At 42.2% G+C, this 26,422-nt stretch overlaps 1 protein-coding gene across 4 annotated transcripts in view; it reads right to left on the bottom strand.

Moving 5' to 3' along the window:
• Positions 1–26,422, bottom strand: part of grid1b (glutamate receptor, ionotropic, delta 1b) — a 329,186-nt gene that overhangs the window by 119,641 nt on the left and 183,123 nt on the right. For 3 of the 4 annotated variants that reach the window (XM_013133865.4, XM_013133866.4, XM_010895654.5), the window contains one exon: positions 525–730. In XM_013133865.4, the coding sequence (XP_012989319.2) occupies positions 525–730 (206 nt within the window). Of the gene's footprint in view, positions 1–524; positions 731–15,346; positions 15,397–26,422 lie in introns of those variants that run through there. The other variant, XM_020046269.3, reaches the window with a different exon arrangement.

Here is a 26,422-nt window from a genome sequence, read left to right as displayed (position 1 = left end):
CCCCACCCTGTCTGGATGGTCCACCCTGCCCCCACCCTGTCTGGATGGTCCGCCCTGCCCCCACCCTGTCTGGATGGTCCACCCTGCCCTCACCCTGTCTGGATGGTCCGCCCTGCCCCCACCCTGTCTGGATGGTCCGCCCTGCCCCCACCCTGTCTGGACGGTCCGCCCTGCCCCCACCCTGTCTGGATGGTCCTCCCTGCCCCCACCCTGTCTGGACAAGTCGCCCTGCCCCCACCCTGTCTGGATGGTCCGCCCTGCCCCCACCCTGTCTGGACAAGTCGCCCTGCCCCCACCCTGTCTGGACAGGCCGCCCTGCCCCCACCCTGTCTGGATGGGCCACCCTGCCCCCATCACCTCCACTATCAGATTTATTTTGTACATCCTTAATGCACTACCTGTAAGTCAGCTTGAATGGTGTTATTACTAAAATGTAAACCTGTGTGCGGGCAAGGGATATGGGTAGTGGTGCCGTGGTGTTTCTCTCTGGGTGGGTGTTCCTGGGCCTAAACACAGGCATGTACCTGTTGGATGAAGACCTGTGCTCCTTTGGGGCTGAGCAGCAGGATGGCTCTCCGCAGCGTGTCTCTGTAACGGTTGAGCTCCTCCGTCCTCATGGTGTTAAAAAGGTTGGAGAACACCTTACTGATGTTCCTGTCCACTCTCTGCAGGGACACGTCCAGGCCCTGCCGTGACGTCTGATCAAGGAAACCCTGCAGGCCGCGGATATCTGAGCAGAGAGAAGAGAGTAGGATGAGTTGGGCTGACTGGACTGACTCCAGACTGAACTGGAAAACCCCTCTAATCCCTGCAGAGCCCATGGACTACATCAAACATATTGCATGGTTGAGGCCTGCAGCATGCCTAGTTCTTTTCACTCTCAATGAAATCGTGACAATGTTATTTTTCCACTATGATCAGTACCTCAAGGTGGGTCTAGTGTAAACTATCACAAGGAAAGCTCATGTCAAATAAAATGTACAAATAATGGAAATGCTCACAGTGATTGTAATATAGATAATTGCACAAACACATAAAGTTTATTTTCACTTCTGCAGTGTTTTAGGTCTGATAGCAGCAGAGCAGCATTGGTTATTGGGAGACATTGTAAAACTTTGCATGTCGGAGACATTTTGAGATATTGCCTGTGGTGGGACATTGGAAGACACGAGACGTTACCTGTTGTCGGGTTTGGAAAGACATTGTGAGACATTGCCTTGCCCATGGTGTGGTTTTGAGAGACATTGTGACACATTGCCTTGCCCGTGGTGTGGTTTTGAGAGACATTGTGAGAAATTGCCTTGCCAGTGGTGTGGTTTTGAGAGACATTGTGAGACAATGCCTTGCCTGTGGAGTGGTTTTGAGAGACATTGTGAGACAATGCCTTGCCTGTGGTGTGGTTTTGAGAGACATTGTGAGACAATGCCTTGCCTGTGGTGTGGTTTTGAGAGACATTTCTGGGGGGTTAGGATACATTGCCAGTGGTGGGGCTTCTGTAGCTAGCACCAAAGCCCTCTTCATACAATATACCTTTCTCCAGGTGTCACACTGTTTAGCACAGAAAAGAGTGGATTTCATTCTATAATTATTTCTAATTTGCATCATGTTGAACGCTCTTCCTGATGTAACTTCTTCCGATATAGAATGTCAGGGAGAGGGATTTGTGTGCTGACAGGTGGCCTCTTTCAAACAACACGCCTTCCTACTATTATTGCTGTCTATTAGCAGTGACAGGTAGCTCGTAGTGAGTTATATGTGACTTTCTACTGTACTCCTACTCTCCCTCCTCTCACTGTTTATTCAATGGTGAAAAAAAAGAGACTAACAAGTATTTTCACCAATGCCAGTTGTAGTCCCTTTCTAAATAACTCTGTGTGTGTTTTAGGTACAGACACAAATCTTGTGGCACTACCAAATCTTGCTTGTGGGATACCCCAAATGTTTGAGCTACAAATTGGTATGTTACCCATAACCAAACTAAAAAGCCTATGTTATTATCTCCCAGCTTTAGAAAATGTCTGTGTAGAAAATTTGTGTAGACCTAGTCACTGTAAGAATTCAACACAGGCAGGTGGTGTGCCCAAGCACAAGGTGTGTAGGTTTAATCACAGGATCAGGAACAGGCAAAACTCATGGTCAGTAACAGGCAAGGTCAATAACATAAAAGCAGATCAGGCAAAAGTACAGGCATGGACGAGACAGCATCGTTGGCAGCAAAAACCAGGCTAGAGAACTCTGCACACGTAGGGGCCATCCAAACAATTCACAGAGCAACAGGCGTATTAGAGTTGTAACATACAAACAATACCTCACAATGAAGCAGGAAAACCGAACAGAATAAATAGGGGCGTTAACAAGACACAGGTGTAATCAATAATACAGAAGTACAAGCTACAATCAAAAACAAAGGACAAAACCAAACAGAACAGGCTACATTCCAGGATAACAGCAAAAACAAAAGGGAACAAAACAGAACCTCACAGTCTCTAATGTGTTTTACAACATGCACCAAAGCTGTAAAGGCCAATTTCACTCCAATTTCAAATCTCCCCCCACAATTTTTTAAAAATAAATACACAGGTATTAAAACGCAAAACCACATTTCTATATGATCCATGGTATGAAACCTTAAGTTTTTTAGCAGAAGGTTCAAATCAAGGGCAAAGTAAGGCAAAGACCTCAGTAACTAAAACAATGAATGCATGGCATCGCAATTACCTGCTATTGATTTATTCTGGGTACAATGAGCAGTGCCTTGTGAGTTGGCTAATTCTACACAGAGAGAACCTGGCATTAATCTGTAATAATCAATGTGCTCTACTTCTTGTCCAGAGGCAAACCCTGGGCCTTTAACGCCAATTTCCTCTCCTTTCCTTCCTGTCACCCCAGCAGGTAGTGCCTGCCTTGCTGCGCTACCTGTTCAAATTCCTGTTATGTTATACATAATTAACATTGTTAGTCTAGGTTCACTTACATTTCACTTCAAACTGGGCTGACATACTGTACCTCAACCTCTGCAAAAACACACTGGGGCATATTTTATGGTGGACGGGAATTGCTTCTTAACATTAAAAACCTAAACGGCGGTTAGTTTGAGAAATCCTTGTTTATGAACATTCTAGATTAGCATTTTCCTCACTTTTTTTCAACTAATCCCCACAGATTACAGCCCAAATCTTTTGTCAGCTGCTCAGAGTGTGGCGGTGACAGGCTCTCCAAAGCTGCCTGGTTTCGCCTCACGAACTTCGGCAACAGCTGCTCTGGTCCCAGTGAAATTGAACTAAGACACTTAGGGGGGTACCATAACAAGCAGCGTAAGAGATAATCAAAGAGGAGCAGGAGAGCCAATCCCATCAAAGAGGGCCCATCTCCAGCCGCCTCTCCCCCGGCAGGCAACAAATGGGATTTTACACTGGATGTGACTCTCTCATAGCGACAATAATATGGCCCTGGGATTTCATTCACATCCGCCCACGTTGTTTTGAACGCTGCCAACTTACACCCCATCATCCTACTGACCAGCCTCCCAGCTCACCACAAACCACCCAACACCCGGACCCTGCACACCCCATCATCCTACTGACCAGCCTCCCAGCTCACCACAAACCACCCAACACCCGGACCCTGCACACCCCATCATCCTACTGACCAGCCTCCCAGCTCACCACAAACCACCCAACACCCGGACCCTGCACACCCCATCATCCTACTGACCAGCCTCCCAGCTCACCACAAACCACCCAACACCCGGACCCTGCACACCCCATCATCCTACTGACCAGCCTCCCAGCTCACCACAAACCACCCAACACCCGGACCCTGCACACCCCATCATCCTACTGACCAGCCTCCCAGCTCACCACAAACCACCCAACACCCGGACCCTGCACACCCCATCATCCTACTGACCAGCCTCCCAGCTCACCACAAACCACCCAACACCCGGACCCTGCACACCCCATCATCCTACTGACCAGCCTCCCAGCTCACCACAAACCACCCAACACCCGGACCCTGCACACCCCACGTAGGCAAAGAGAATAAGGCTGACACATGGGTCAGTAATTTAGTCCGGCATTTCCAAGTCCAGGTTCTTACTCTTCTTTTATTTATTTTTTAACCGCCTTGTGTACTAAACAATACAATGAAGTACGAACACTCACCAACACGACTGTGTCCTGTGTAGGTCAGTGGGTAGGGCACTGTGTTTGCAACAGCAGGGTTGTGGGTTCAATTCCAAGTATGAAAATGTACACTGCAGTGAGTTACTCCTGGAAGTTGCTGTGCATAATAGCGTCTGCGTAGTGACTTCTATGTAAATTTAATGTGCCTACTCTAGCCATTTGGTTTGGCTCCGAGTTGTGCCATCTGTCTCAGACTTTCAGCACCTTCTCTGTGTATATGTTATAAAAGTCAAGCTAACAAATTAAACCTATTGCAAATGAGCGCCTAGCATGTGTTCTGCTGATAAAAAAAAATGTACAGTTGTAAAATTCTGGCCTTTGGAATTAGGACAGTACAATCAATGAAAGACCACTTTCAGTGCGGGCTGGACTGTCCTCTTCCCTTAATGCAAGGTGATAGCTCACTGAATTTGCTTCATATTTTCAGTGCTATGTTGTTGCAATGCAGTCAAAATGCAATAACTAGCTGTTCTCTTTTTTTTGTTGCTTTGAGCATGTTTCTGCTACAGTATATTCGGTGCTCAGGGTAAGTAGTTCAGCAATAGCAATCCCATCATGAAATTATGCATGCAACCAAAAATGCAAGAGTCAAAATATTTTGTGCAACGAAATTCAGTCAATATAATGCATTTTGGGTTGCCAAAATAGGACTCTAGGAATTCACGGCTGTGGTTTTATTAAAGAGAGATACATTAAATGCATCTTGGTGATCATAGCAAGCTAGGTAGCTAATCAGCACAGGTTCAACATGAATGATAAAACATGCAGATCAGAAAATCCAGCAACCATCTTGGTAGGGGGATGGAGCAATACCAACTGAAGAGCCAAATGCTCATTATAGATTAGCAGCCTATAAACCATCTTGTTCAAAACCTGAATGCTGATAGGCTAAAAGAGGTGGCACATGAAACAGTATATAATGTTTATGACACTGCACTGCTTTTTACCATTCCAATAGTGTTGTTAGCAGATTTATAATAGCAAAAAGGCATCACGTGTGTCCGCTCATGCTCGTAGCCACCAATTGTTTCCCCATCTCCAGTAGCTAATGCACTCTCCTCCCCTTTTCTCTCCATCCTAACTCTCATCTGATATCCATGGCCATTTTCTCCTCTGCTTTCTTCTTCTTCTTTCTGCTGCCCTTTTCGTGGGCGTTGTGAGTCATCACAAGGGCTGCCACTATAGAGGAAGCAAAGACACCAGAGCACGCTTCCACATCCATTGGCAGACCCAGGCTTGCCCACTGTCCTCAACCACACACACAGAGCTCAGAGGTGGTGCGGGGGGGAGGGGGGGGGGGGGGGCTGTGATACGAGCTGACAGTCCAAATACGGGCTTTTGTGTGACAGGGCTCCTGCCAAAGCAATGCAATGAGACAAAAGCTCGAACGAGGAGCCATCCGAAGTTAACGTGACACACTACTCCAATCTTCCTGCCCTACGCTGGCTACTGCCTGACATGGTCAAATGAATGTGATGGCGAAGCCAGAGGATGTCAACGGACGGGTTGTATAGTGTGACATCATGACAGCGCCAAAACAACCGTTACACAATCATCGCCAGAAAGTCTTATAGCCTTGTGAAATGAGGCTTAACATCTGAGGAGAGGATATTGTTGTGTCACCGTTAGCTACTGACACCTAGAGGAATCGGAAAGAGGAAAGGATGAAGAGATCAAATTAGTGATGAAAAATCCAACAGCTCATTGGATGACTAGCTAACACTGAGCGGTCCTTTAGAATAGTGGCACAAGGTCCCTCAGTAGCGCATAAGGGAAAGGTGTGCCATTTTGGACTCAATCACAGTCTCATTACATTATCTAGAGTAAACAGCTATCTCCCTTCTATCAATCAAAAGCAAATGATTATCCATGTCAAAAATGCTAAATGAACAATCACACTGGATGGATTGTTTCTGTAACTTAACACAAATATTCCATATGTAATGAATAACATGACATTTGTTATGTGATTAAGCTAGAGATGCACTCAGCACACAGCCCATAAACTCTTTACAATCAGGTCCCAATCTAATTTAATATACATATGTATTGTCTGTTTTCAGGCCCACAGTATGATTTGAATCCTTTATATTGATTCAAATAAACAGAAATCATCAGGCCCTGACAGCTCTGTACTGCAGAACGCTGGAATTAAGAGTTGTGAACAGCCTCGCTGACAGGTCATTTGACTCCAATCCCCACAAAGGACAGGCGTTTTAACTACACCACGCCGAGATTCATGTGTTGTTCTGTGTGTCTTGTGAATTATTTCTTCTTCTGTTTTAAAGACTAATTTTGCCTTTTGCATTTCCATCTGTGTTGACAGGTGTGACATTTGCCTTTAGGATATTTTTTAGTGGTTCTTCCAGCGATCTGTTTGTGGGTGAGAGATTTCTGCTATTGAATATCCATAAAAACACCTTGTATGACCTTTCAGACAGTTGTAAGTAAAGAGCAGTGACCAGGACAGAAGATCGAAGATGGATCAACAAGAGCACAAACAGATTTGGAAATGTACTAATAATGAGCTACCTATGAATTTGAACCAAGTAGTAGTTACAATATTTTTTTCTGTTTAATTTCCAAGCCAAATGTGATTTGTGCAATGCCCCCATGCCCAACCCTCCCAAAAAGAAAAACTAGCAGGAAGCATTTCAATAGAAGCCCAAAGCATGTTGAAACAGTCTCTCTCTGGACCCTGCTCAGACTCTTCCCAGTGCTGTTGTACAAGGCCAGGCTGGAAAGAGCAGCTAGCAAACACTGCCCTGGTCCTGCACTGTCCAATCTGTTACCACCATCTGCCCTCGGGACAGAGAGAAGAATCTTGGAGACACGTGTTCACGCTGTGATGACGTCTGTCTGTCTGCATGCCTAGCTTTATATGGGCCAACTGAGGAGGGAAAGCATCGATCGCCCACTGGAAAAAAGGTGTGTGTGGGGGAGGTATTTGGAAGAAAAAAAAGGAGAGAAAAGTACCTTGACAGCCAATTACCTCACATTGGAGAAATGCTACAGATCAACCTTTTAAGAAGGCCATTCTTGCACCTCCTGGAAAAGAATGATATTTTCCTAGAAGAAACCTGGCAGGAATGTGATGAGCATGTTCTGAAATGGAGGGATTTAATTGTACAATTGTATAATTGAACAGTGTTTTCTTTCCTGTGACTACACAAGCACAAAATGCTAATTCGCCCCTCAAGTAGCATCTCCTCTAAAAGTGTTCATGTCCTGCCAAGGCGCTATGCAAAAGGATCAAATCAAAAAGCTACGTAAGATTTTGAGAGTGCAATTTAAAAACCTATACGATAGGGACCTGATACATCTAATTTAAGCGCAAGAAATGCGATTGTGATGAGTACAGTGTATTTGCCCTTTACACAAAAACAACTCTTGATACAGCAAAATAAAAGAATATCATGTAAATGTCTACACGTTTTCTAGTTTAGAGGGGGCAAGCTAATTATGGCTAAGTCTGGCTCTCTACTAGGTAAAATCACATCACAACCCCAGTCCCGCTTGATCAACAACACTAATTGGTACAAGCGCTTAAACATTTCAGAAAAGGAGACAGTAAAGAATGGCACCCTGGCACTCCGCCCTATGAAACTGTCCCTGTGGAACTGTGTACAGGGCGTCGGTGACAGAGGGGAGCAGGAGAACCGTACAGTCTGTCCCTCGGACGACCCAGGGGAAGGGTCGCAGGGCTTCCTGCATACCAAACGCACCCAGGCCACCGGGTACAGCAGGCCACATGTAACCGGATTAGCTGGATTTATGTGTCAGCTCTCTGGACAATCCCTTGGCTCTGACTTCCACTGTATAGGTTTTCTGAGACGGCTTAATGACCTTGGACGCCGTATCCGTGGAGACCCCTCTGAAGGCGGCCGAATGCAGGGCCTATGGGCTTGTGCGTCTACACTGCCAGTTTACTTTTTCTACCCGCACGACAGCTATTGTGTTCCGCTTGCCCTTTGCCCTCGAGTGACTTCACTGAACAGGATATGGCACCGGTCGGCCCTCCCTGCTGATATCTATTCCTGTCTCTGCTCTGTGCCCTTTAGAACTCGGGTGGGGGGGGGGGGGTGTGGGGGGGGCGACTGGTTGTCAGGGGATAGATGGAGGTGAGCTAGTGAATGGTACTGTTCACACCTTGTTTCATTATGCTAGAAGCTCTCTGCAGATGTTTTCTGCCTCAAGTGCATCTTTGGGATGACTCACTCACTGACTGTTGTGCCCAATGAAAATCAGTTCCTCTCTCTTTCTCTCTCTCTCTGGGAGCATGTCAAGAACAGACAGTGTAAATGGGGGACACAGTGGAATCAAGAAGACCAAAAGAGATCGATACAAGGCGAGATACAGCTTTTAAACGTCACAAAACGTTTGTGATTGGATGGCGAATGGCACTTAGACATAGGTATACAATGTGTTTCAATGGGAGCCTCTGGTACAGAAAACTCTGCCTCTTTTACTTGCAGAAGTGTTTGTCAATGGCAGAAATCTTATTTTAGACAATCAAAGCCCACCGACCCCTGTGTAGGGGGGCAAACAAACACTGTGGAACACAGTGACGCACTGTTGACACTACTTACAGATTGTTTTGGGGTATTTGTACTGTGTTATTTACAGGACAGCAGGAAGTAGAGGCATAGACAGCTGGCCGAGCTTGGGCTCAAACTCCCGTCGCCAGGGGCATGTGTGGTCCGAAATCAGGAGCTTAGACCACGACACCAGACTCCAATATAAGAATTCAGCAATTTAGAGATGCAGACTTTTAAGTGTCTGCTAAAGACTTGTCTCTTCAGCATGGTCTATGTTTAAGTGCAGTTTGGCCCAAGGTGGTGAAGGTGAATGGAAAGGATTGACTTGCCATCTTGCCAGATGGGCTCTCATAGCCACTGGGATGCCCTCTCACCAATGACATTCGGGGGTGGAGTCACTGGCTTGTTGTTGTCTCTCCGTTGCGCCCATTGTGCAATTGGAGCGAACTCTGCTGGCAATACTCTGCCCTCCTTTTAAGGTGGTTGCGGTTGGTTGATGTCCCTTTGGTTGATGCTTGGCAATGTGGGTGGATTGACTGACTTCCTACCTGCTGGGCCCTTTCCTGGGCCTCCCCCAGATAGGGCCACAGTGTCACTGGATCCCCCCTGTCTCAGCCCCAAGGTTTTATTCTGCTATATTAATGTGCTGTGGGAAGTAGGGTCAGTTCTCCTTCCCCAATGTAAATCCTTGTAAACCTAAGGAATGCACTCTATACATTTTCTTGCCTCCTGCTCCGTTCAAACTTGAGGACATGAGGTCTTGTTGCTTGCTCCTTGGGGTTTTAGGCTGGGTGTTTTGTGGAAGCACTTTTTAACAACTGCTGATGTAAAAAGGGCTCAATAAATACATTTGATTGATTTAAATGATTTTTAAAGAATGATTTTTCAGCTTATTGACAATCATCATTTACAATGATGACCTGCCAAAAGGCATGAAAATGCAAGACAACAATCAAGTTATAAAAAAATAGAATTAAAAACAGTCTGTCTAACCCATAACCCTAACATTAATCCTTAACCCTAACATAAACCACTAAAACCCCATTATAACCCTAACCTCAACCACTAAAACCCCATTATAACCCTAACCTAAAACCACTTAAACCCCATTATAACCCTAACCTAAAACCACTAAAATTCTATTATAGCCCTCACCTTAAACTCAAGCTTACAAAAAAACATTTATTTAAGTGAGGACTAACAAAATGTCCTCACTAGTCATGATTTGCCATCTGGAACTCACAAGCATAGTAGTACTGTACACACACGCACACACATGCATGTGCACACACACACACCCACAAACACACACACACACACCCATCCTCTACACACAGTTAGGGGTGACAAAAGTGTCAACTTTGAGATTATTTTCCAATTTGTTCCCACACATGCTCAGTTTGAGGTACCTACCGGAGCACAGCTTTCTGTTGGGTAAGCAGATATTGAGGAGTGAGTTAAAGTAAAAGAGGTTTTTGCCTCAGAGGAACTTGGAGAAACTGTAAGCTGGTACCAGTGAGTCTGGCATTGCATGTGCAGCCAGAGAGTAAAGATGACAGTGATAGGTGATGTAGTGTCCCCCAAAGTACGCCCATAAAAAAAACTGATTTATTGATCACCTTGACACTCTCCAGAAGTAATCATTGGAGTTAGAAACATGATACAATGGAGAACCAGTTAGGGGCAGGCAAGGTGCTGGTTTGGGATTCACAAACTGCGTAACAAATTCAGACACCTACAGGTGTGTTTGAGGTATGGAAGCATATGGACATACTGTAGAGTACCAGTCAAAGGTTTGGACACACCTACTCACTCAGGACGTAGAATAAATAGTAAAGACATCAAAACTATGAAATAACACAAATTGAACATGTAGCATCCGAACAAACAGATCTGTAAAACAGATCAAAATACATTTCATATTGTAGATTCTTTAGTAGCCAACCTTTGCTTTGATTACAGCTTTGCACAGTCATTGCATTCTCTCAGCTAGCATGATGAGTATAGAAGCATACAGCTAACATAATTAAAATGTTAATGCAATCCCACATTGCATTTTCATTTTCCACTTTTGCATTATTTCAGTCAATATGAAAATTAAAATGCAATCATGTGATTTGCATTAACATTTTCATGTACTGGTATGCACATTCACTGTCAATATTAAAATGTTAATGAAAAGACATTTGGCATTTCATTTTCAATGTCATGCCCCGCTCTGTGGTTTACTTAATTCAAATGTTAATGAAAATTGAAAAATGAAAATGCAATCCCACAATAGCATTTACATTTTTCCCTTTTGCATGCAATATTTGAGTCAATAAGAAAATGTAAAAGCAATAATGTGATTTGCATTACAATTTTCACTTACAGGTACACACATCTGCTTTGTTATACAACATTCAAATGGCAATTCAAATGTAAAAACGGAGAAACAGCGCCACCCTTTGCATTTGAATTTACACGCTGTAACGCCATTCTCCTCACTTAATGACAATTCAATGCGATTGCATTTTAATTTTGATATTCCACCGCCCTGTCAGTCATTCTCTGAAGGCGGGACATTGCCTAACTTGCCAACCGGAAAGGGGTAGACTACAATCATATAGGTATGGATACAATGGCAACAGGGCTAGCGTAAGTAATGTTGGATTTCACAAATCATATTGAAAGCAATTTGATTTCCTGGTCAGGTGCTCATGACAGAATAGAAATGATAATTGAAAATGCAGCGGAATTCTCTGCGATCACTAATGATGTCTATAAATACATGTTTTACATTGCATTTTCGGTGAAGTAATTGCTTTTTACAATCCAGTGCTCATGTTGGATATGATTGTCTATTCTCTGTTAAAAAAACGTTTTCCTATTGGTTTGGTAAAAGACAAAACAAACAGAAATATCTTTATGACGTCTCCAGGACGTCACAGTAATGATCACTAAATTCACCGGGAGGTTTATTTTTCTTTAGATTTATTGTTTTGTTCCCCTACAGTCTGTTGAACATATTATTATTGGCTTACCGTACATACATGAACTTGCATACCACATTATTGGAAACGGCGGCTGAACGTCACATCACATACTATGTACTGCAAGGATATACTTCATGGGTGATGATGAAGTATGTACTGTTTAGTATATAGAATGCTAGTATGCCAGTATTTGGACCGATTGTGACCAGAAAATAATGTGTTTCCTGCACAGAATGAGCCAGACGTTGTTGTCGTTGTGGGGAAAGGCCAGAGGGAGGTTGTGATTTTGGAAATGGGCTGCTTATTTCCCCTCTACATGGAGCAGACCTTTGCTGACAAGGTAAAAATGTTACGCCTGAACGGCCTCGGGTATCAGTGCAGGCTCGCGCTACTGATATTCGGGAGTCTTGGCTGTGTTCACAGGCTGACAGTACGTGACCTTCAGATCACGGGCCGACAGAAGTCAAGGACAAGGCAGCTGGCGAGGCACTTCTCTGTGTCAGCGGTCACGGGTAGCCTCGCTGTGTGGAGAAGCAGGTGCTATCTGCTCTGAAGTCACCTCACATTTAGAGACCTTTAGAAGTATCTGAAGTCCTTCCCGAATGTAACTTTCATTTGTGGGCTCAAATAGAGTATTTCAAATGTGTGTGTGTATATGTGTATGTGTGTGTGTGTGTGTGTGTGTGTGTGCGCGCCTGCATTCTGCCTCCAAAAACCTTGTATTAAAAGATCTATTTGTAAGCACCACCTGGGACTTATAAGGCTGGCAATATGCTTTCACTGAACCCATCTGAGGCCAATTGCTAGTGTATCCTTCACAGAAAGAGTGATGTGGGCAAATCATTAAACTTCTGTACTGTAGCTTGATCCAAGGTACTCGGTCAATTTACAGGTGAAAGACAGCTTACAACTTAAAATGAATGCATTAACACTGGACCTGGGCCTTTTAAAGCAATGGTTCTCAAACCTCTCCCAGGGACCCCAGAGGTCCCCTATATTTGCTGAAGCCCTGATTTAGCTCACCTGAAACAAGTAGTCAAGGGCTTGACAATTATTTGACTAGTTGTTTCAGTTGTGCAAATTGGAATACATATATTACATGGAGAGGCTGGGTCCCCCCAAGAAAGGTCCCCCTAAATAAATACCATCTAAAATTAAGTGTAATTTTCAAATGTTCAATATATCATGTATTTTGAAATATATAAAATGTAATTGTGCTTTATACTGTAACCAGGGACAGACTGGGACTGGAAAATGGCCATGGACTTTTTGAACTCAAACTGGCCCACCCACGCCACACTTTATGTTAACAAGATTACTGAACACTATTTATAACAATACTTCAGTAAAATAAAACATGAGAGGATGGATAGATCTGATGTTACAATGACATGGGCAGCTACGAGTGAAGGGGGAATACAGTTATGATCCAGATCCAGTTGAAGAATGGTATTAGACCCCAATAGAATTCTGCTGTAGATTCCTCAAAATAAACCAGATTTTCTCACACATTCCAAACAAACAGATATAGCACACAAATTCAAATTACAAGTTAACTTTGTTTTAAAGTGCACATCCTCTTCTTTAATTTGACACCACATCAATTTAACTTGGAATAATAATTTGTTTTCTCATTGTGTTTAGTCACTTGTAATAAAAAAAAAAATCAACCTCTCACTCTTCCTCCTCCTTTGCCTCTGCGAGCGAATTACACATTTGCTATTACACAATTTCTCTAATAACCTCATAAAATAACACGATAGTAAGCTAGTGTGGTTTCAGCAAGCAGTTGGGGTCGTTTCTTTATAACTGACATCGGTAAAAACAAGAACAAACACCTAAGTTTGCCAAAAACAAAACACTGCCTCTTTTTGACAAGAGTGAGACATCAATCTTTCAAAGTCACATATAGGTCTTACGCTGCTGTACTATTGTGCTGGGGGATTGGGTCAGTTCTCCTTCCCCACTAAGTTCTCCTTCTCCACTATAAATCGTTGTTGATATGAGGAATGCATTTTCAGAATTTTCCCAGTCTCCTCCCGTTTTAAACTTTAGGAGGACATGAGGTCCTGGTCCACACCTGCGGAGTACCTGGTTTGGGAGGCCCGTTGCTGTCCCTGTCCTTGTCCATCTGGTCATACTTCTGACCTACTCTAAATTTAAATAGACTCTGGATTCAGCCCACATGCATTTATTAATTATTCCAATTGGAGTCTTAATATCTCACCCGGCACAGCCAGAAGAGGACTGGTCACCCCTCTGAGCCTGGGTCCTCTCTAGGTTTCCTAAATGTCGGCCCTCTTATGGAGTTTTTCCTAGCCACTGAAATTCAACACTACTGTTGTTTGCTCCTTGGGGTTTAAGGCCAGGTGTTTCTGTAAAAGCACTTTGTAAAAACTGCTGGTGTAAAAAGTGCTTTATAAATACATTTGATTGATTGATATAATGGGATCATAATAGCTTAACCATAAGACACAACCATAGGTGCGCTAAATAGTTATGACTCGTTGCATGTTTGATTTTATTGTCCTAAAAACACCCAAAGGTTGAATGTGATCAGCATGCGTGCAAAGGTAGCCGTGCATAATCAGATAAGTGAGATTTGTAACCAAAGCATTTGTTTAATCATCTTGGGTTTTGGCTGGTAAGAACTGAGTATGCATATGTTAATATTAGCATACCCATACAAAATGTAGTTTAATGATCTACTACCTACGCTAATTTCTCGAAACAATAATAGGCTATAACTGGTATTTAATAAATCTTTTTCCTATTTCAGAGTTTAAACTAAGAATGCAGGTGTTAATCCCAGTTGAATACTACCTTTAGAAAATGAATGGCCGTTGAACCAAATAATTGCAGGTTCAGATTTTTTTGTTCAGATTCCCAAGTTTTTTACAGTTTTAGTGTCTATGGTTCAAAACATCTGATAACTCAAAATGTATGCTTGAAAAGCTAAGAATATCTTAGTCGTCATATAAAATTCTGTGAATACCTTTTTGTTCAATTGTCTATATTCCTATTTGTCTTATAATGCCTCTTAATATGAAAGTAATCAGATTACGTTACTGAGTTTGAGTAATCCAGAAGTTACATTACTGATAAAAAATGTTGACCAGTAACTTGTAACTGTAAAGGATTACATTTAAAAGGTAACCTACCCAACCCTGATTATAAGTGAAAGTATTTGGCACATCTTTTGGCAGATTCAGGACATCATCATGATCAAGTGACAATGTCGTTTGGAAAGCATGCGACTGCCTCCACTGTCTTGGTTAGCTAGTGAAAATGACAGCTCGTCACTTCAAAAGCGAAACACACATTTGCAGCCAAATTACTTTTCTATACTTTGACAGACGGACCAAAAAGAACAATAAGTTGTCAAATTAGCTGTGGCAGTTTCCATTTATAAATGAAATCGGAAACACAAGAAAACATCCAACTAATTAGCCAACTACATCGCTAAATATGGCAACATGATCGTTGCCATACGTCATTACTAGACTGCGCAAACAATCGAGCTCCACAGCTGATGAGATCAAGTTATCATGACAGGTTTGCTATTGCCATTTAAAAGATAATACCAGCATTTCACAGAATCAAATATGGACAACACCAAACATATATACGCAGCTTATTTGTTACTCACCTTGACATCATTATCGCTTTCAAAAAGCAAGGACATTTCCAACGCTGTATAACCAGACAACACAGAAACAGTCTATTCTAACACAAAAAGTCATGGCTACCCAAATATCAATTTACAATGATATTTGGGTAAAATTAATAAAATCTACCTGATAAAAACCTGTAACTGTATTCCTATGGATGCTGTCATCAATAAGACATTTGCATTTTTTTGTTTTATTCATTTCTTTACCCAAGAAAGCAGCCACGACTTTTTACGTTAGAAGAGACTGTTTTTACCGAAATTAAAAAGAAGGCTGTCGTATAACTCCCTATTATCGGCATAGCCAACAGCAGTTTTGAAATATCTTCTTGTACCGAGTAATCATTTGATCAACTTTTCAAAGTTTTGTGATTATCACTGACATAAAATTGTTAGGTAGTATGTCATAAATTAGCATTTCTGAAATGTCAGAAATGGTAGTTGGTTAGCAATGTAGCAGAAAAATACGACCCCTCCCCATTCCCAATTATCGGCAACCTTACTATTTTGTTGAATTACATTTTATATCCTTTTTATTTCTATGACAAACGACAGATTGTCATGTCTTAATGGTGGTCGTTTCTTTATAACTGACATCGGTAAAAACAAGAACAAACACCTAAGTTTGCCAAAAACAAAACACTGCCTCTTTTTGACAAGAGTGAGACATCAATCTTTCAAAGTCACATATAGGTCTTACGCTGCTGTACTATTGTGCTGGGGGATTGGGTCAGTTATCGGCAACCTTACTATTTTGTTGAATTACATTTTATATCCTTTTTATTTCTATGACAAACGACAGATTGTCATGTCTTAATGGTGGTCGTTTCTTTATAACTGACATCGGTAAAAACAAGAACAAACACCTAAGTTTGCCAAAAACAAAACACTGCCTCTTTTTGACAAGAGTGAGACATCAATCTTTCAAAGTCACATATAGGTCTTACGCTGCTGTACTATTGTGCTGGGGGATTGGGTCAGTTCTCCTTCCCCACTAAGTTCTCCTTCTCCACTATAAATCGTTGTTGATATGAGGAATGCATTTTCAGAATTTTCCCAGTCTCCTCCCGTTTTAAACTTTAGGAGGACATGAGGTCCTGGTCCACACCTGCGGAGTACCTGGTTTGGGAGGCCCGTTGCTGTCCCTGTCCTTGTCCATCTGGTCATACTTCTGACCTACTCTAAATTTAAATAACTCCCTATTATCGGCATAGCCAACAGCAGTTTTGAAATATCTTCTTGTACCGAGTAATCATTTGATCAACTTTTCAAAGTTTTGTGATTATCACTGACATAAAATTGTTAGGTAGTATGTCATAAATTAGCATTTCTGAAATGTCAGAAATGGTAGTTGGTTAGCAATGTAGCAGAAAAATACGACCCCTCCCCATTCCCAATTATCGGCAACCTTACTATTTTGTTGAATTACATTTTATATCCTTTTTATTTCTATGACAAACGACAGATTGTCATGTCTTAATGGTGGTTGCAGCAAGACACAGAGGTTCAGACAAAGGTTATTTACTAAACATACAACTTAACAGAACTTCAACACAACAACCTAACACAGACATCACATAAGACAATGACAGACCAGAAACACTAGGGCAGGAGGAACGTAAATAGGGACATAACGAGGGGGCAAACAAGACGCAGGTCAAAGCAATAAGGACAAGGACAGGCTGCGTGTAAGAACAAAAGACAAAAACCACACAGAATAGTTTACATTCATAAACAAAAAGGAAATCTAAACTAAACAGATTAGGACAGGACCTCACACAGATCATAGGCCCATTCCCAATGTCCACACTCACGGACTTTGAAGTGCGTTCTCGCTAGAAACATCCCGGCAAACCCGCCTTGTAAGTGAAGAAGAACGGTAAACTGCACTATATTAACAAGTATTTAAGACGGCACATAGAACATATGAAATCAGAGGAATATAATCACCTTATTACACGCCTAGTATATTTAGTTTTTGCTTGACAATGCTGTTTTGACCAAAAATAGTACACTGATTATTGACAAATATAGATTGTTATTGACACCTCTTGTCCACTCCGTAGGGCAAGAGCCTGCAAGACATATAAATCAGGCAGTCGGTCTATTAAGTGCCTTGGCCGCAAAGAAACCCACAATAGTGTGCAACATGTATCAGCGTCGTCAAGGTAACATGATCAAGTCGCAAAGTGATGTCCCATTACGATTTATAGCATTTAGAGCCCTTGCAGCCTCTTGCACTCAATCACTTATCAGCTGACGTCAGTTAAGTCTGTGAGGGTTCAGGGCTTAGGGTTTAGGGCTTAGGGGGGACATTGGGATTGGGACATAGTCTTCTCTGAAGTGTTTACTAGAAGGTTTTAGCTACCATGTGTGCCTTCTGGTAAAGAAAAAAGACTGATCACTTTGATATTACATGATGTCTGGTCTGTCACGCAAGTCGAATTTCACAATTTACAATTTGCCTAAATCAATTTCCACACAACATATATTTTTTTACCTCTATAAAATATACATTTTGAACTTGAGAGGATTTAGTTCTCCGACCGCTAGAAATGGCTGATCATAGGGTGCGGTCGATAATAGGGGGACGTTAGCTATGAGTTCTAAAGGGTTAATATTATCTGGTTAACATTGGTAGCAATTTTAGCAGCGGGGTGGGGTTGGGGGCTAAGGTTCGCACCCATGGGAGAGTAAACCAAGCTCCGCCCCTGGCAGTGGGCCGGCAGCCCACTCACCTGGACCAGTCAGACATTGTCTGTAACATGTAACTCTTACGAAAATTCTTTGGAGTACATTTTACTCTTGTATTGTATTTGTAGGCGTAGAGAAACTGTGGTGTTGGTACTCTTGTATTTCCATTAATTTCAATAATGTAAGGCCTAGGAATCTGAACACAGAGGGAATTTCAAGGCTCTGTTATTTGCAGATATCCAGATATATGTCTCATTTGATGTTTGGCAAGTGTTTGATAGGATGAGTGGACAAAGTGCACAGTGTTGTTCACTTGGTAAGTCTCATGTAGCTTGTTTGTAAATTAATTAAGTCCTGTTTAGCTAGATTGTCTTATTGTATTATGTACTACGGCTGCACCATCTTTAATTGTAGTGTTTCCTGGGGAGTACAATGAGAACTGCTTAGACAGACGTGAACCCGCCGCTGCAGTCCAAAGCACTGCCTTCGCCAAATCCCGAGTATCCCAATTCAAATAATGAATGGCGAAAACTGCAAAACAGGAACTACTGCTACTCATACTCACAATTTTATAAGAGCCATGACAGATTTTCGCCGTTTACACACTAAATCCATCCATGACAGATTAAGCTAAGCCCACCATCCATTATGCTTTACAAATCAGATTCAGCTTGGTGAGATGGAGCATTCAATAAGCGCAACATTTGCAGTGAGATGCCCAACAGAGGGGGCTTTAGCCTTAACAGCAGCCAGCAGGGCACTAGCCCAGCAGCACTTGAGCTCTACTCAGTTTATGTGGCATGAAGCAGCCACCATACAAAACAAGTTAAGACACCCGGAATAGATGTCTGTCCATTGCAGGACCATTAACCCAATCAATCTCGCTAATGTGAAGTGCCAGGCATGCAGACAGAGACAGGCAATAGGAGAGAATGGAACAGTTTAAATAGTTGTTGGAGGTACTTGCTGTCTGGAGGTCTCTGTACCAGAACCAGCTTATTTCCGCCAGCCATGCACAGGAACAGAAAGTAAATGTAACCATTAGGAGAGCTGTTGTTAGGGGCAGAAATGTGTCCGGTGACTACGACGACAGACCTTTGTTGATTCGAATGCAATTGACCTCTTGATTAACTCAACCTTGTGTGTGTGTGTGTGTGTGTTGAAGGGACGCCTGATTGTTAGAGTTGCATATGCGCATGTATGAGTGTGTGCGCGCGCGCGCGTGTGTGTGTGATAAATGTGCGAGCTGTGCCGGCTCATTGGCGAGAGACAGTGTTATTAAACTTCATCACCTCAGGAACCCATGATGAGTCCATCCCTCAGCACTTCTGTTTATCTGACACTAGCAACGCCAGGTGCTCTCAACCAATTCCTCTGTGCCGCCACTTCACAGAACCACAGCCCATATTGCATCAGGACACGCACCAGCACAGGAGCAATTGCCCACGCCATCCTCTCGCCTGTTGATGGGCCAAATTGCCGAATCAACAGGCAGCTAGCTCGGCAGCACTGCAGTAAGGGGAGTCCAGACTGCACTTCATTAATCGTAGGGAAATAGGGACGTGTTTGTTATGTCAAGGAAGCCTGCAAGATAAATTGGGCCTAAGACGATGGAAAATTCTTTAACACACAATTTTATTATCCCCAGAGATTTTTTTTTCTTGTAAGGCTTGAATACACTGGGATGACATGACAACACAATTAGTAGTAAGATATCTGTCTTTGCAGCAAATGTTGGCTTATGACTCCAGATATAAAGGTGTTTTCCAAGATCAATCAACTTAAAATTTCAGTATTAATGTAATTAAAAGACTATCTGCTAGCAATGAACAATAGTGTGTTGCACTTAGCACAGAGCCACAACAGACATAAAGATGTATGAGCTAAACTGCAGTACATAGAAAGCCACAGAAGTGAAAACCAAATAATAGGGGGAAGCTACATGTAAAGGACTTTGAGTTCTGCAACAATACAGTGGATAATGCAGTCACATTACACAAACATCTACACTGTATAGCCAAGCAGGCCACCTTATGCACTAAGAAACATACTGCATCCTCCCACTCTAAAACCTGAAAGTAGTGACGTCAGACGAGTGCAAATGGACCAGGATGAGAGGAGTGGAGAGACGAAGGAGTGAGAGTGAAGGAGGGCAAAGTGATAGGCTGCTCCCAGGAGCAACTGCTAATCACAAGGATCTGTCCATCTCCCCCTTTTTGCCAGCTGCCATTCACAACTAATGATCTATCTCTCTACTCTCTTTGTTGCTCCTCATTTCAACAACGTACTTGGTGAGTTTTAGAAGCAGCTTCTGAAGGATGTTTCTATTCTCAGACCGATTTGGGCATTGTGCCCGTCCTTGTCCAGTTTAGAGCCCTAAACAAGACAGCTGCAGTCCTTCTTTTATACCCTCTTCACATCACCAAAGCTTTTCTGCTTTACTGCAGCAACACTGGCCACCATTAGCAGGAATACACCATGTAGTCCATACAGCCCAGACTGGTTTCATATTGTAGACTATATGTATTTCACAGAAATACTGTAATGAAAATTAATGCTCTTTTTCATAGACCATTTGTCAAGGTTTAATCAAGATATAGCTAGGCATATTCCTTTACCTAAGCCAGCTTAAATATGGTAAATGTGATCAATTTGATTCTATAATGTAGTCTCCAGATGTTTGCTGAGTCAATGAGTTATTGAATATAAAGACACATTACAACTGCAGGATAAAGAAGGGAAATCCTGGAGCCTGTTTCTCACATTTTACAGCCGGTTTATTCAACCAGTCTTGTACCATTGCATGAAGAAGTTGAAGGGATGGAAAAGTCCTTTAGGATGAAAAAATGGGCGCTTCTGGCCCGGAGTGGACTAACACAGGGTGTCCACTAGGCAATGTGGCAACATTTTCACCTCCAATTAATTTTCTATTGAGTCAGGTGACCATGTGGGCAGGGCAGTGTGGGATACCGAGCAGCGTGATGCAAGCGTTGGAGGCGCTGAAAAACAGAGCCACGGGCTATATTATGCAAATGTGAGATGAATTTCGCTTGCCGGCGATGGGCAACAGCTAATCAGAAAAGACCGGTCCAGTACACATTTGTGCTGGTTCCCTTTACAAAAGTTCCTACCATACAAACTTTCCTACAGCAAAATGGACAATAGATTTAGCATTGTGGTGTCTGGACTGCCTGAACTCTAGAATGTGTCCCTGTTCAGTTACACGGCCATAAACACCAAGAAAGCTGCATAGGATATTGGTGTACCTGGTGGGTTTTAATCAGTGCGTCCACGCCCACAAGTGGCTAGCGAAGAGCGAATCAAGTGAAAAGCCAGAAAGCAGATGGACACCCACCGTGACAGATTAAGTTGCAGCCTCTGCAGCACTTATGCACTGCTGACAGCTTGCCTTCAAATCTTGCCTATTGCTCATTCAGCACATTGTCCTATCATTCCTTTCTACCTCTAGCTTTGCTGTCCAAGTGATAATAAAATAAATATGTATTCATTACGGACAGTCCAAAAAGAGTTGTTCATTAATGAAAGTGGTTCATTATTGAACAACTCATCTCAGGTTATGTCACGGTGGAACTTTGAGGTAAAGTCAAAGATGACCCCCCCCCCCCCCCCCCCCCATAACCACCAGTCATTCAAATCAGTGCAGTGAAACTCCCCTGACGATCCAGTGCCCATGCTGACAAGCCCTGTGTTCACCAGTAGTGATGGGGCCCCACACCATCATGTGCCTGCTAGGCTCACGGTACGGGTCCTGCCAGTGCACCAGGGAGACAGAGCCAAGATGGGGCACCAGTTGCTCCGGGGTACCATTGTGACAGGGCACTCCGAAAGGAAACTGAAAGGTGAACTATCCATTACCAGGAGGATACAATCTGAGATGGGGGGGGGTTGATTGTGGTAATAGAGCTAGTGGTGTAAGGGGCTGAACCTGATAGAAGACAGAAGGAAAGAAATCTGACCATGCATGTGGATTTCTTACAGTGCGGCTAACACTGATCCCCAGTGTGTCACTCCTTCTATTACAGCATAGTATGGTTTGCAGGGTCATTGCCAACCCCCCCCCCGCCGAAAACACAAAACACAGGAGATCTAAGGCAAGAACAAAGAATGAGGTCAGAAGGCACTTTCGCTAGTCTCTACAGAAGAGAATTGTATGTCACAATGCGATGACAGTAACATGATAAAAACTGCATTACCGCGTTGTGAAACATTTAGTCTAATGGAGGCACAGACACAGGGGCAGGGCATCTACCCGTGTTTCCTATTTCCTTCCTGTTTAAAGGTTTGGCCTCAGTTCAGGCTACACCTTCACAACTCATGATACAGTGGGGCAGCGTTGTACATGTCTGAAGAGATCCGACACGCAGAAACCTTATACATAAATCATAACAAACTCAGGTGAGTTAAGTTCCTACGCTTCAAAGTGAAATAAAGTTCTCGGCTAGAAGAGCTGACAATTCCGCCTATTTAAGAATACAAAAATAGAAACAATTGGTGAGGACAAACGCAACAATCCAAGCATGTTTTTGGATCCAAAACACCCTTGACAGATCCTGTGTCTGACATCAAAGACTGCGATGACATAAATGCCAAAGAGATCCTCCTCACAGGCACCTTTCAAACGGCATCACATTTCCCCATCTAACTGATAAAACACAGCTGGGAGAAAGTTTAAGGGGTGTCAACAGTCAGATGGGAAATATCTTTTGGCAGCCAACAAGGTCTAGAAAACCTCAGAGTCACATAAGAGAATTGGAGAAGCACGGGAAAAGACAAAATGGCTTTGAGGCGTCTGTATTAAAGCCTCTATATATAGGCAGCGGGAAGGAAGACAGGGCAATGAGGGGACCCTCAACCTCGGCCGTCGTAGTGTGAAGAGACATCAACAATTATCTGTCTGGATGGCTGCTCGTCTCAGCAGTGCTCCTGTATAATCACACCACCTCAGAATAGACCATCAACAGCCTCATATAAGTCCCTGTATAATGCAGATTGCTACATAACCGTCTGTGTTTGTTGTTTTGGTTATTCTGAGACAATACACAACTTCAGCTTACCGCTGAGCTTTCAGACTGGCTTGATTTGTCACAATTCTTGGCGACAACGATTCATGATATGACACCCAACAAGAAAGGACTCATATTATGACTGCTTAATAGGAAAGAATGCATGTTTTGAGCAATCATTTAGGAGTGATTCAGTCGCAGCAAGACTTCTTCCTACCCATCTATTATGGAGAGGCTGTTATACTCCCAAGCATTCGAGTCCATAAAAGTGCTTCTTATCTGCAAGTGCAAGGTAATTGTTACAATATAGAAGATATCAGGACCAATCAAAGGGTAGGGGAAGCTAATGCCAACTGGCATCACAATGAGCTGGAAAGGTCAGGGAGGATAGGGCTGTAATCTCACTGTCTTTTAGTATGTACTCACTTAAAAAGAGTCTAACATCCAGAATGTGAACAGATATTATTTAGATTGTTACATTATTACGATCATAGAAATTACTTTCTGTCTACCAATGGACAGAAAATGCATTCAAACATAATTTGTGTCAGTCTCCAGAATTTAATGAAAAAGAAAAGACAGAGATGAGTAAAATAACTATTTGACAGCTGACAGGGAAAAAAAAATATCACAAAATCAGGTGTGATTGCAATTGAATACAATTTCACTAGTGGCTATGCTATAACACTGACAACTTCACAGTGAAACATTTTGGTCTGTCACAGAAAATAATCATTGCCCATCTGTCTGTCACACTGACACTGTGCACTCAACAGAGAAACAAATTAACAGTGTAGATATTTCCCCAATTACACAATCCTGTTAAATTTATAGACCTCCATGATAATACACCAGTAGATGGGTATTCACCGCTTCGGAGCACTCTAAACTATTTCACATGACTCGGGAGGCACAAGGAGGCTTGAGCTCTGCAGTCTGAACTGCACTCAAAGTGTTTCTAAACTGGTTGACTGGTGGGCCTCAAATTTAACTGCTATTGGAGATAAACTGCCTTGGATTAACTCTAGATTCATTGGAAACATGGTGATCCAAGTTGCATAGCTATGTTCATTCACAGAACAGAGGTAAGTAAGTGATGGGGAAAAAACGGAACACTAAAGGCTCATGCTATGCAGACTGTAAAGGAATAATAGCCCCCCTGGAGATCAACACCGGATACTGTTTGATGATACCTGGGTAGATAATTATCCAATTAACGTTAAGTGGAAGGCAAACTCAAATAAGCTAGTATTTCTCAGCTATGCATGATAGTGGACCAGATAAGAGACAGAAGACAAGAATGGAGGGGGAAGTGGGGCAGAAGGCTAATGCTATGCTAATGAGCGTGAGTTGTGTTGTCATTGAGAAGCAGATGCTAGGCTAATGCCTTTCTGTTTATGAAAAAGAACAGAGGGAAGAACAACGGTGTCCTTGCTTAATTTGCAGAGGGTATTTAGTAAGGTAATTAACCTCCATACTTTGAGCATATACAGACAAGAAGTGAGATATTTATTTCACTGTTTTTCACTTTTCTAAAAAGATGAGTTCACCAGTCAAACACAAAATCTATGGCACAACAAGCAGTTTTTTGGATGGTTACTGAGGAACACACAGAAACCAAACAGGTAAATGCAAGCTATGTGTATCCAGGAGAAGCCACTGTCTCTACACCCAAAGACGCTAGCTCAAAGAAACACATTGAGGTAAATGATGAAAACTGATATGTGTGAAAAGTTAGCTTAGCATCTGTAAGAACAGGCCGACGGCTGTTTTTTGAGATGCTTATATCAATTTTGCTGGAAAGCACTAGCTACACTGGTTGTGTATATCCTACAATGAAAAAGCACCAGCAAAGGAAAAGTCAAGGAAATTGTTTATCCATTTGTCATGCTGTTGTTACATTAGTATCACTGTTTCTTGTCTAATGCACTTAGGATCTTGCTTCAATCATTTCAGAAGTGAAAATTCATTGTTGCCCTATAAGAAAAAAAAATCAGTTCACTTGACCTATAAGATATCATGAGCATGGACATGTCTGATTAGGCTTTGATGTACAGCAGCCTCTGAGCAATAGCAGCCTACAAAAGGTTGCAAATTGTCCATTACAATGTAGAACGTGCATCTGTGTTTTCAACAACAGGCCAGGACCTGTTGCAAGAGCTTTATTTATCCAGGGGTTTACTACTGAAATGTATAGTGCCAAAACTTAAAATGCAAAGGCTGAGATGAAAAATCAATAATACAAATGTATACAAAATACAGAATCTAAGACCAATTATAAATGCAAAACAAGTATTATTTTTTACAGCTAAAGGGTATTCCTTGCAAAAGATTTTGGAAAACTAGAATTTCTATTGGGCAAATTCAGGTAGGTTCCTCTGTTGTTCCATTGGGTTCTCTGTAGTTCATAGTAAATATACCTTGGGCAACAACTAAAACCGAGCCCAGCTCTCTTCTAAATGTTGTTTTCAGCAAATGTCTTGTGAATTTTTTATTTGTAACTGTTGCATTTCCTGCATAATATACTATTATATATAAATAATATTTAATCAAATTAATACAGAACTATAGTTAGCGTTTACCTACGCTAATTAGAGTATGGCACATGCTTTTAATGGGATTCATCATTATAAGAACATAGGTGCAAACAATTCTGTGGTTAAAAAACACATCATGAATCTGACATAGACTATTCTTAGGACCTTTCTCAAGAACAAATTTAAGAAAAAAACTTTAAAGATATTGGTAAACGAGGCCCATTGATTTCAATTTTACAAAAGGCTCAACACAACAACCGTTATTTCCTTGTTATAATGCTGTTCAAAATAAAGCAGTCTAAAAGTAATTACTGAGTTTTGCTAATCCAAAAGTAAAGTTACAGTTTTGGAAAATGTACTTTAGAAGTTACTGGGGTTTTCGTTAACGCTTAAGAAGTGTTGGTGGGTGGAAGTGGAAGAGTTTACATTAAATTAATGCTAACTATGCAAATGCCAACAGAGTTGATACACGTATTTTAAGTTGGCATAGCATATACACACGTGACAAAAAGTTGGTTTGGTCTCTCTATCTTGAACGGTTCAACAGCTACTATTTCAGGGTTAATTAATTAGTGATAATCATGCAAATGTATGCAACTTTCTGTCATCATAGTTGATACACATTTAATGATATTAAGTTTGGATAGCATAAACATGTGAAACCAATTTGGTTTGAACTCTCTAGCTTGAACACTATTTTTGGGTTAGTGGGTGGTAGTGGATAAATTCTGACTTTAAAGTTACAAAGCAGAGAATAAGAGGAAGAGAAAAAAATGTGCTGTCTCGCATGAGTGATTCAA

This window comes from Esox lucius, chromosome 5, assembly GCF_011004845.1.
Source record: "Esox lucius isolate fEsoLuc1 chromosome 5, fEsoLuc1.pri, whole genome shotgun sequence".
Lineage (NCBI taxonomy): Eukaryota > Metazoa > Chordata > Actinopteri > Esociformes > Esocidae > Esox > Esox lucius.
The sequence above is the reverse complement of the archived record's forward strand: the minus strand, read 5'-3'. Positions and strand labels throughout refer to the sequence as shown.